Below are 12,529 nucleotides of genomic sequence, written 5' to 3' on the forward strand. Positions count from 1 at the left end.
ATGTCCAGAAAGAAAAGAAACCAATATTTTACTGACCAAAACCAGTACGTAATATAAGAAATAAACAGGGAAGTTTTGTCTTTCTTAGTAGTTCAGGCCTAGTCCATAGAAGAGACACATATGACTAACATGCAGTGGAAAATCTCCTCAGAACTACACAGACAATAAGAACTTGTGTTACCTCAGCAAGGATCATGCCAATTAACCCATCGTTACTAACTGAATGGCCCCTGTTGTGCTTCCAACAATGCCTAGCTGAAGAACAAGGACTCCCAAGGGCCTGGAGTTCCTGGGGACTGAACCCTAGGCCTTTGATTTCAGGGACACCTATGTGCACCTAGGTTCATGTGGATCCAATCCAGTACAGTGGTACCATGGTTCTCGAACTTAATCCGTTCCGGAAGTCTGTTCAACTCCCGAAACCGTTTGAAAACCAATGCACAGCTTCCAGTTGGCTGCGGGAGCTTCCTGAACTCAAGTGGAAGTCGCATCGGACGTTCAGCTTCCGAAAAACGTTTGAAAACAGAACACTTACTTCCGGGTTTTTGGCATTTTGGAGCTGATTTGTTCTCAACAAGCCGTTTGAGAATCAAGACACCACTGTAGTGGCAAAAACTCTTTTTTCCCAGATAATACATGTACAAGTCACATCAAGCAACTGTTTCACAAAGCAAGGAATGACTCGTTGAACACGGTGCTTGTTGTCTGCAGCTTTTATACTTATATGAGCATATATTATACTTGTATGAGCATGATTTGAAGATGAATTATACAGTGACTGGTTCATTAAGAACAAACTTTTAATCAAACTGTTTAACTGGCTGAGAGTGCATTCCTCAGAGCAAAGTTTCAATGAGGTCAATGACATTTACTCCCATGAAAGTGTATATACAACTGTAGCCTAAAAACGTTGCATTTCACTTTCTCTGTATATCTTCAAAACACACTTGAAACGCTTTCTTTCCCTCAAAGAATTCTGGGCATTGTAGTTTAGCCCTCACAGAATTCCCAGAAACCCTTAATGAACTACAGTGCCCAAAATTATTTGGAGGGGGACGTGCTTTAAAAATGTAGGATGTACACAGTCTTAGTCTAGACTAAGGCAATGCTGCAATCCTATACAGTGGTGCCTCGCAAGACGAAAAGAATCCGTTCTGTGATTCTCTTCGTCTAGCGGTTTTTTCGTCTTGCGAAGCAAGCCCATTGACGGATTAGCGGATTAGCGCTATTAGCGGCTTTTAGCGGCTTATCTGCTGATCGGATCAGCTGATAAGCGGCTTAGCGGTTTAGAAAAAGGGGGGGAATGGAAAAAAAAACCCGCAGGAACTCACAAGACATTTTCGTCTTGCGAAGCAAGCCCATAGGAGATTCGTTTTGCAAAGCACCTCCAAAATGGAAAACCCTTTCGTCTAGCGAGTTTTCCGTCTTGCGAGGCATTCGTCTTGCGGGGCACCACTGTACGAAGGTATCTGGCAGTAAGCCCTGCTGAACTTGGCCTTCCTTCTGTAAGGCGTGCATAGGCTTGTGTTGCACAAGATCCAAAAAACCCCGTCTTCATATTGGGAACACATGGCAAAATAAACAAAACGTTGCATCATCAAAAAGCATTCAGAAACAATCAAAGAGCCAAAGATTCTCAATATGTAAAATACAATTTATTATACTGAGGCCATTTGTAACTATCAACACAATATATTCCATTCAAAACTCAAAATATATCATCAATAAATACTGCCTAATCAGAGGGTGCAGTGTGTCGACTTAGTTATTGCACAATGAACTCTTAACGTTTACAGGTTTTTTTATAGTGCATTTTGATTTGTTACAGGCATAAGCACAGAAATCCATTTTCCAAACCAAAACCGTGGGAAGTGATTTGTCAAGGTCTGCAGAAGACTCAATATGTTCCCATGTAACAACAAAATACCAGCTACACTACATAGTTGCTTATGCAGCTAGAAACCTCCATATCTAGTATCAGTAGATTTACATCTCCTTTTTTTCTTATTTAAATATTTTTTTAAAAAAACAACAACAACTATGCCCTATTAGTGAATTTCAGATTGTGGGCTGAACTACCAGCTACCAAAAGCTCAATAATTTAAATCTGGATTGAAGCAATATAATTTACACTTTCTATATTATTAGACAGTATCCTTTGCAAACAGCTAGCATTTGGAGAACTTTGGTGCTGTCATAGAACTGCCCTAACTGAATTCAGTGCAAACATAACTTTTTTTCACTTCCAGGGTAATTTCTGAAAAAAATAAAATCAGTTTTTTTGAAACTCTGCAGCCTGGTTAATCTTGAACAAGGAAAAAGCCAGTTGTGGAGGGCACCAATTGGCTAGCATCTATGACATTACTAACTGCAGAGGCATTTGACTGGTGTACTTCTCTACTTGTATTCTCAGCTCATGAGAGGCACCAGGTTCCCATGCTGCTTTATCAGTTTAGCTGGAAGGAGTGGGAGTCTTCTTCTTTCTCCCTGCCTCCAGCAGGAAAGTAATGGCATGCAACCTGCTTTTTCCCTGCTCACAACTGATGTTGCTTTTCAGCATGGAAAGATGCAGGACTGAGAAATACCCATTTGTTGATTTTCCCCATCTAGGACCGAGTCTGAGCATTGGTCCACCTGGCTTAAAGGTAAAGGGACCCCTGACCATTAGGTGCAGTCGTGGCCAACTCTGGGGTTGCAGTGCTCATCTTGCTTTATTGGCCGAGGGAGCCGGCATACAGCTTCCGGGTCATGTGGCCAGCATGACTAAGCCGCTTCTGGCAAGCCAGAGCAGCGCACGGAAACGCCGTTTACCTTCCCGCCGGAGCGGTATCTATTTATCTACTTGCACTTTGATGTGCTTTCAAACTGCTAGGTTGGCAGGAGCAGGGACCGAGCAACAGGAGCTCACCCCGTCACGGGGATTCGAACCACCAACCTTCTGATTGGCAAGTCCTAGGCTCTGTGGTTTAACCCACAGTGCCACCCGCATCCCTCCACCTAGTTACAGGGGCGTAAACTGTCTGGCTTTCCAGGATTTTAGACAGCCATCTTTCCCAATCCTTCTTGGAGATGCTACTCTGCATAGAAAGCCTGTACTTTGCAAATAATCTGTGCCTCATTCTCTGTGTCTTATGAACAAAGCTTCTGTTCATAAATAAGATAGGAACCTTAATTCACCAGTCCCTTTTACAAAAGGCCACATTCACAATGAACTGTAGTTTAGCATGATGTGGATAAGTCTAGCCTCCTTAGGAGCCTGTGTGCATGGCTAGAAGATGGGAGTTTGGGAGCTTTTGTATCTAGTTAAGGTAAAGTTAAATGGATCCCTGACCATTAGGTCCAGTCGTGCCAGACTCTGGGGTTGCGGCGCTCATCTCGTTTATTGGCTGAGGGAGCCGGCATACAGCTTCTGGGTCATGTGTCCAGCATGACTAAGCCGCTTCTGGCAAACCAGAGCAGCGCACGGAAATGCCCTTTACCTTCCTGCCGGAGCGGTACCTATTTATCTACTTGCACTTTGACGTGCTTTCGAGCTGCTAGGTTGGCAGGAGCAGGGACCGAGCGACGGGAGCTCACTCCGTCGCGGGGATTCGAACCGGCAACCTTCTGATCAGCAAGTCCTAGGCTCTGTGGTTTAACCCACAGCACCACCTGCGTCCTAGTTAGCTGCATCTAGTTAGTTGTATCAAGTTAGCTGTATCTAATTGTGATTTGTATGTTTTTTTGAGCAGCAAAATGTGGTTCATACTAAACTTCATACCTAGTTTCAGATAAGCTCAATGTCAAACCATAGTTTCTGAAGCACACGTGCTAAAATTAACTATAGTTAAGTGTTCATCAAAGTTCTGCAAAAGAAGAAGGAAAGGAGGTGTAACAGAACTCAAGAAATCAGACTTGTTCGTGGTGTGTAGGGATGGGAAGGTTGTGGCCCTCAAAAATGTTTTTGGGCTGCAACTCCCATCAAGCCCAGTCAGGGATGATAGGAGTTGTAGTCCAACTCCTGGAAGGCCACAATGTCCAAATACAGCCACTCTAATGACCAGGTAGGGTGCTCAAATTCTAACTAGGTTGGTGTGCTTACCCTTTAGGGAATTTTGTTTGCCAATCAATCATTCATATCCACGTGTTGTGTAAAAGCTTACATTTCTCCAATAACTATTTGCCAATGACTCTAGTGCCGTCGACTCATAAATGGGTTTAGTGAGTACCTAGCATTTAGCATCTTTATAATGAACATAAAATCCCTCCAATTACAGAATGCAAACTTTCCAAGGAAACACATGACTAGCATTTCACAAGCATATACATGAAAACTACGGTACTTTTCATTTCAATTTTGCTGCACGCTTAAAAGTTGTTGCAGTTCAGAACACAAAGATTATATTGCTGCATCTATAAACAGTTAAAAAAGAGACTGAAAGGATTCTTCTTACAAAAAAATACACTTTTATATAACACCCATTATCTTCAACAGGAAATTTTGTGGCTTGGTAGGATCGGATCCTGGAAATAGCTAACTTAAATGCAAACTTACTTTATTTTTAAAGTGACTGAGTTGAGCAAAGCAGTAAAGTGTAGTGCCAAAGTATCGCTTTCGAATTTCTCAACCATGGTGAAAGAAATGGGGAAAATGGCACGTCTGCATGTGGTGTAAGTTTCTGAAGGATCTGCCCCAATTTCCGTACCCTTTTAGTAACAACCAGCTGATACTGAGCATAGCTGTCAACTTTTCCCTTTTCTTGCGAGGAATCCTATTCAGAATAAGGAAATTTCCCTTTAAAAAAGGGAAACGTTGGCAGCTGTGATACTGAGTGCAATCCACACCCAACAGAAACAAATGGCCTAAGAAAACCCATTGATTTTTAAATTTGTCTGAATTGCAATATTGTTTTTCTTTTTAAAAAAGCTTCACAATCAATACGCAACCAAGGAATGTTTCAAGAGTCCGGGCTCATTTAGTTGCTCCATATAAACTGACAGTCTAGAAGGGTGACAAAACGTGCTTCTTCTTCACAATTGTTTGGAGCAGGGATGGGTCTCCTGTGAGACTCTAGACTGGTGTTTCCCAAACTTGGGTCTCCAGTGCTGTTGGACAACAAGTCCCATCGTCCCTAGCTAGCAGAACCAGTGGTCAGGAATGATGGGAACTGTAGTCTGAAAACAACTGGAGACCCAACTTTGGGAAACCCTGCTCTAGACCAGTGTTTCCCAACCTTGGGTCTCCAGGTGTTTTTGGACTACATTTCCCATCATCTCTGACCACTGATCTTGCTAGTTAGGGGTGGTGGGAGTTGTAGTTCAAAAACAGCTGGAGACCCAGGGTTGGTAAACACTGCTCTAGACACTGCTGGATTCCAAATCCCATCAGCCCCAGCCAGCATAGGCAATGATCAGGATGATGGGGGTTGTTGTCTAGCCACACCTGGTGGGCCACAGGTTCCTCATCCCTGGTGTGAAGTCTTACATGAAAGAGGGCAGGTTGTGTCATATCATGACCTGCCCACGCACTCTTCTCACATCACAGTAACACTCTCCCATTTTATTTTCACAACAACTCTGTCAGGTAGGGTAGATTGAAAGATAATGTATGGCCACAGCTCACCCAGAGATTCCTGGCTAAGGGGGGTGGGATTTGGGCCTAGTTTGACATACACCCTGGTGTGAGATCTTCTTATTATGGAAAACCCAGAAGGACAGGGAGAGGAAGGGCCAATCCTTCATATTTTCCCATTAGTGGCTTCTATGGAACAAGAGAATGAATCCTCAGATACTCTGGTTTTCTTTCCAAGCTGACTTCAGGAAGAAATGCAATTACACGCAGGTGCTAGATACATAATGTGCAGTGAAATACTAAATTCTGTTCCAACAGTTATTTTGACAGAGGTCTGGCTCGGATAATTATTAAACCATTTCTTAAAAAAAAAGGGTAGTTTCAAAAACAGAAGTAAAAACAGCTTATTATTATTAGTATACCACACATGGATTTCCCCACCCCATCCCCACTGTATGATAAAAGTATATTACCTTTTCTAACCAATAGTGAGTGTTTCTGGCCAACAACGTCATAAAACACTGACAACGTCGCATTCAATCTTTCAATTATCACCCTGTTGCATTTCCTTTCGTTATTGTAGCTTTTTCTTTTTCCGATCTGAGGTGTTCATTTCCCCCCCATCCCATTGCAATTTTAACACGTATCTGCCAACAGCACTGGGGGTTAAGCCCAGATCTAGAGAGAGAGAGAGAGAGAGAGAGAGAGAGAGAGAGAGAGAGAAGTCAAATGATGATGAGCATCAAAAAAGGGTTACTTGCGGTTTTCTAAAACAACCTGCTTATGTGACAATGGGAATGGGAACGCTTCTCTTAGTGGATTCATATATCCACTTAAGGATGCTGTTGTTGGGAAAACTTTGGCCTTCCAGATATGGCTGAAATATAATTCCCATCAGTCCCAGCAAGCATGGCCAACAACCAGCGATGATGGGAGTTGTAGTTTAGCATCACCCGCAGGCCAAAGGTTCACAGCAGCCTCCAACAGAGGAGAGTCTACCACCTCTTGTGGGAGTCTGGTTTTTATTATTATTAATTTAAATAGTGTATTTCTGGATCTATTATAAAACTTTCTGCAGTGTCTGCATATAGAAGCTTCTTAGAAACTGGGCGTCTAGCGTTGCAAGCTCCAGCTCTCTGCAACTGATTACCAGCAACAATTGAGGCAGGTGACTAATGTTACAGTGTTTAGGTGCTTACCAAAGACATTTTTGTTTAAGAAGGATTTCCCAGAGATGTGACCAAGTCATTTATGCAACAATTATATAACTGAATATTTTTTTTAATGGATTTTCAAAACCTGTATTTCTCTTTACACTACTCAACGACTTTACACTACAAAGCTGGCTATAAATGCATTTTATTTAATCATACTATTTCTGCATTAATCATAAGAGATGCTGATTTTGGGGAAAGAGGAAGGAAGTGGAAGAACGAAGAGCCCTTACTCTTAGAGTGTGATCCCAGGATCCTGAGCAGAAGGCCGTCCCATCAGGCGAAACCCTCAAAGTGCTAACTCGATTCTCATGGCCAAACAGGATAGAGACCCGAGCCCCTTTCAGAACATCCCAGACGTTTATGGTGTAGTCATTGTAGCCAGCAAACAGTAAGCGGCCTGCAGGAGGAATTCGTAAAGAATGATGGCATTACATGAACAACAACATTTCCAGGGCTTATACAATGGTACCTCAGTTTTCGAACACCTCCATAGTCGAATGTTTCAGAACTCGAAAGCCAAAAATCTGGAAGTAAAAGCCTCGGTTTTCAAATGCGTCTCAGAAGTCGAAAAGGAAACGCAGCTTCCATTTTGAGTTTTCCGAATTGAGGCTTCCATTTTGAGGTTTCCACTTTCAGTTTTCGAACATTTCAGAACTCGAACGGACATCCGGAATGGATTACATTAGAAAACCAAGGTGCTACTGTTCCCTGATTTTTAGCAAATAATCTTTCCAAGGAAGGGCACAGACAATGGTCAAATCTCCACATCTTGGTCAGCCAGTGGTTCCCCAACTTTTTCTTTCTTTTCTGGACCACTTAATGATTTTTCTGCTTGTTGTGCAGCAACTGAAATTCACTGTGCACCTGAATGTATTTTAACAACAACAACAACAATAATAATTTTATTTATACCCTGTCCTTCCCCGTTCAGAAAACTGGGCTCAGGGCGGCTAAAAACAAATTTAAAACACTTAATTGATGCAACAAAAAACAGCATAAAATACAATATAAAACGTGAATAACAATAAATTCAGAATTCAAAAATCAATTTAGGGGGGAAATCCATCCAATAAACATTAGATGATCACCATCTGGCTAAATTAGTCCTATTTGGGCCAGTGAGGAGACCAGGGGAGAATTAGCTGTGGGATCCCATAGCGGGTAATCATCATAAAAAGGGGAGGGGAGGAAGGAGAATAAAAGATCAGGTTAAGTTCAAATTGAAAGCCAGGCGGACTAGCTCTGTCTTATGGCTTCTTTTGTTTCTTATATATTGTATTTTATTGCAAGCCATAGAATTCAAATCGTAATACAATAAAATACAGCCTATGCAAAAAAAAAAAAAAAAGCAATTAGCATACAACTGAAAGTCAATATGAACATTTAATGTAAAGGATGCGCCATCTCCTGCCTCCATCCACAAATCCACAGACATCCTGCAGACCAGCTGAATGATGTTCTACTCCTCTTAGATCTCACTGCTAGGAAACAAACCATGACCCCCAGCTGAACCAGGATCATGGTTTCGTTTTGCTCCAGCAATCGACAAGCCCAGATCAAAACGTAGCTTCAGAAAGCGGATTGTTGGAACAAAATGAACTGCAAGCCCTGGTTTAGATACAATGCAAAACCATGTATCATGGGTTGTTTTCTGGGGAGGAACAAAGTGGGCACAAATTACTTGTAATTATGGCTAGTGAACCTAGTTTATGGCTTAATGTGGTGTGCAAGCAAGGATAATTATAACAATAACACAATTAAAAACAGATTCAAAGGCAGCCACAAAACACACTGACCATCTACTATGCAATGGTCTGAGGACTTTTAACTATCCCTGCTACAAATGAAGGTATTTCTTAAAAATGCAAGCTTCATCGAGATATCTGTTCAGGACATTTGAATGGTGTATCAACTTAGATATTTAAAATGAGATGGATGTTTGATGGTTAATGTACTACTATTAATGTGAGCTGCTGTTTCCTTTTTCCTCTCCCCCGTTTTTTTTCTTTTTGTTGTTGATAACTTAAAGATTTTTAAAAAGAAAAAGAGGCAAAACAAAACCAGACTTCCATATGCAAACTACTGGGGACAGAAACTACTGTTCCCACATAAAGCAGGGACTAAAAATGGGTATCATACTGGGTGAGGAGGGGTGTAGATTTAGAAATATTTGAGGTCCAGTTGTATGTGACATAGACTTGGTTTTAGCGCGCCCCCCCCCTTTTTCTGAACTGTGGCAATTTTTATAAAGTAAGAGTACTGGTCAGCTGAGTTTACTACACTGAATAACGTCGGAAGTTTTTGTAGTTTTTTTGTAGTTGTTTTTGTAGTTGTTTTTAAATATTTATATAGGATTTGTATATTGATTGATGGATTCAGGCTGCTGAGCTTTGTATTAGAAATTGTAAAAATAACATTTTGTGTGTGCTAAAAAAAAAAGCAGTAACTAAAATAATGAATTGAACAGAGTTGCCAAGTCATGATTTCAAGGGTTACGGAGTCTTCCTTCCCCACCCATTTCTGAGGAAGGAAAGGGCTCAGCCGCTGGCCTTCGACTCATCGGCCTTCCTTTCAAACAATCACTGATGGGGACTAGGCAAAGGAACATCAAGGAAATGACAGTCTCACAACTCTGCAGACAGAATCCTCAACTTCAGGGGATGAGGGCAAGGGCTGTGAAGCAGAAGGGAAGGTGTGCAGGGCCTGAGTTTGAGAAGGCAGCACTACCATCTTCTGACCTGGGAGAACTCGGCTGCAGATGACTTAGGAAGACCTGAGGCTCCTCTGCTCCACTGCAGAAGACAACTACTGGTACTTTAAAGCAGAGCAGCATCTTGTGGCACAGATGGTGCTGACCTTTGAAGCCCTAAACGGCCTCAGTCCAGTATACCTGAAGGAGCGTCTCTGCCCCCATCATTCAGCCCAGACACTGAGGTCCAGCTCCAAGGGCTTTCTGGCGGTTCCATTGCTGCGAGAAGCCAAGTTACAGGAAACCAGGCAGAGGGCCTTCTCGGTGGTGGTGCCCACCCTGTGGAACGCCCTCCTATCAGATGTCCCTTCAGATGTCTTCTAAAAGTCAGATAGTTGTCTGACTTTTAGAAGACATCTGAAGGCAGCCCTGTTTAGGGGATTTTTTTATGTTTGATGTTTTATTGTGTTTTTAGTGTTCCGTTGGGAGCCGCCCAGAGTGGCTGGGGAAACCCAGCCAGATGGGAGGGGTATAAATACAGTGGTACCTCAGGTTACAGACGCTTTAGGTTACAGACTCCGCTAACCCAGAAATAGTACCTCGGGTTAAGAACTTTGCTTCAGGATGAGAACAGAAATCGGGCAGCAGCGGTGCGGCAGCAGCAGCAGCAGCAGCGGGAGGCCCCATTAGCTAAAGTGGTACCTCAGGTTAAGAACAGTTTCAGGTTAAGAACGGACCTCCGGAACGAATTAAGTTCTTAACCCGAGGTACCGCTGTACCCAATTTTTCCGTCTATAAGTCACCCCCATGTATAAGACGCCCCTTATTTCTGGGGACTCAGATTTAAGAAAATGGGGGGAGATGGCCCAGAGTATAAGAGGCCCCCTAATTTTTGACATTATCTTTTAGGGGAGAAACCTAGTCTTATACACAGAAAAAATATGGTAATAAATAATAAATTGTTGTTATTGTTATAGTTGTTTTGTTGTTATTGTTGTTGTTGTTGTTGTTATTGTTATAGTTATTATTACTATTAGGCTGCACTTCTGCTACTCTGAGGGCTCCATTTCAGCTTGTTCCTTGCCGCAGCAACTTCAAACCTAGCCTGAACCCTGATTTGCCTTGCACCCATCCACCCTGAAACTTGTTCTGTTCTGCCTTCGGTTTACACCCTGGGCTGGGACCTGCTGCACAGCAGATGGGAGTCTCCTTCTTCACTAGCAAGACCCAAGATGTTGTCCACACGACAAGCATGCAAAACATTTCTGCCTCTTCCAAGAAAGGGAATGAGCTTTTGCATAACAGAACAAGGAAGTAGAACGCAAATAGCAATGGGCTCCCAGGATGTTCTGTGGAAAAAGAGTATGCCTTGCTCATACAGCCACCAGCAGCAGATGGTGTGAAAATTTGCTGGCATGTGCAATTGCCCTTCATCACTCAAAGTGCATGTTGCGCAACTACACTTGTCGTGCTGTTAGAAAACAAGTAACAAGTTGCCGGCTGCACAATACTGTACATAGTTCCTCAAGGTTTGAGCTAATGTCGACATATTTAGAAAAGCCACGCTAATTCCAGAAAGTGTCCTCATCGCAACAATATATTTTAATAAAATGATGCCCAACTAATTGGAGACACCCAAAGTGTTGCTGCTGTTTTAAGATCGAGCCTTTATAAAATCAACCAATCCAACTGATTCAAATCAGTGAAATGTTGCGGCTCAAGCTATAACCAATTTTCCTCAGCCAAGAGGGATATAGCAGCTAAAGCAACACCTTCCCAAAAGCATGCAGTGGAGTCAAAGAACTGTTTTCATGAAAGATGAGCTACCAGCCTTAGCCTCAAAACCAAAGCTCAAGAGCAGCCACTTGAAGACTGCAGGGCCTGCAATGATTCAGCAGTTTTACAAGTTTCTTTCATCAGCTAAGGGGACTTCCAGACAACCTGTTCATTGAGCATCCTTCCTGATATATTTGCAGGGAGATTAGATAACACTGGCTATTCAATGAGCACCCATCCTGATTTGTCTGCAGACACATCAAAGCAAGTGTTTTGTCAGACTTTCGACTTTCCTTATTGCAATAAATTTGATCTTTTGGGGAAGTGGGTTTGCTGCGCAAGAGCTCCCAACTAACTATAACTGAGCAACCTGAATTTGCCAGTATGTGAATTAATCCCACCCGCAGAGGAGCCACAGTCTGCAAGTGCCCTCGGTTCTGTAGCTGTGACAACAATCGAAGCCACATTGAAAAGAGATTATATCACAGCTCTTCCTGCCTGCCCCCCAAAGAAAAGTGTGTCAGAATTCATGTCTCACCACTAAGGGAAAAGTCGACACTGGATGCCCCGAAGATGATGCTCTCTTTGGAATAAATGGCCACTTCTCTGTCTGCCCGCAGGTCATATAAGCGACACTGGAAAGAAAGGAGAAACAGTATCTGTGCTCAGGCAAAGGCTAATACGCACAAGCTGATTTTTGATAAGATCGATAGATACCAACAGGACAAAACTCTCTCTCCCGTCCCACCCAGCTGGTCCAGCCCACCTGTCAATCACCTGACATCATTACAGCAGATGTCCAACCTGTTTAGGCCTGTGGGCATTGGCGGAAGACACAATATCTGGCCTGCCATGATGTCAAGACAAGTCACTGTTGCTTTGGGATGCTGGGGAAGACAAAAGTTTAGCTCTCTGCTCAGACAGAAAACGCACTGGGTGGTCTTGGGCAGATTTCTCTCTGCTCAGCTACATCCCAGGGCTGCAGTGAGGTTCAAATGAGATGCGGGTGTATTTGTAGCCGCCTACTGAGCCTTTAGAATAGGCCTTGGCGGAAATCTAAATCGGCTGCAAAGCAATGCCAAGTTTCCCCCCCCCCGCCGCGCCCCTCCATTCTTCTAACCCTCCCATGCGCGCTTCTCAGCATTAAGAACCACTTTTCTGCCACAGTGCAGACCCTTTCACACTTGCCAGGCTGCTGAGTGAGTGCATTATGCCTCCGATGAGCCATGCTATACGACATATATCTATGCTATACAACATGCATTCATACCTTCACATGGCATAATATAATAAAGT

General features: G+C 42.9%; 1 protein-coding gene and 1 long non-coding RNA gene across 7 annotated transcripts in view; one reads left to right on the forward strand and one right to left on the reverse strand.

The window, feature by feature from the left end:
• The first annotated feature begins 744 nt into the window (after window positions 1-744).
• The window catches only part of LOC310693666, a 321,657-nt gene continuing 309,872 nt past the window's right edge, over window positions 745-12,529 (forward strand). For 3 of the 4 annotated variants that reach the window (XR_014519293.1, XR_014519294.1, XR_014519295.1), the window contains exons 1-2: window positions 745-1,126; window positions 1,466-3,337. This is a non-coding gene — a long non-coding RNA (uncharacterized lncRNA). The remainder of the gene's footprint in view (window positions 1,127-1,465; window positions 3,338-12,529) is intronic. The other variant, XR_014519296.1, reaches the window with a different exon arrangement.
• Window positions 1,634-12,529, reverse strand: part of GNB5 (G protein subunit beta 5) — a 38,557-nt gene continuing 27,661 nt past the window's right edge. For 2 of the 3 annotated variants that reach the window (XM_083475970.1, XM_083475969.1), the window contains 3 exons: window positions 11,772-11,868; window positions 6,999-7,165; window positions 1,634-6,229 (listed from right to left, as the gene is read on the reverse strand). In XM_083475970.1, the coding sequence (XP_083332096.1) occupies window positions 6,218-6,229; window positions 6,999-7,165; window positions 11,772-11,868 (276 nt within the window). In that variant the 3' untranslated portion in view covers window positions 1,634-6,217. The remainder of the gene's footprint in view (window positions 6,230-6,998; window positions 7,166-11,771; window positions 11,869-12,529) is intronic. The other variant, XR_014519265.1, reaches the window with a different exon arrangement.

This window comes from Podarcis liolepis, assembly GCF_965112155.1.
Source record: "Podarcis liolepis genome assembly, chromosome: 14".
NCBI lineage: Eukaryota > Metazoa > Chordata > Lepidosauria > Squamata > Lacertidae > Podarcis > Podarcis liolepis.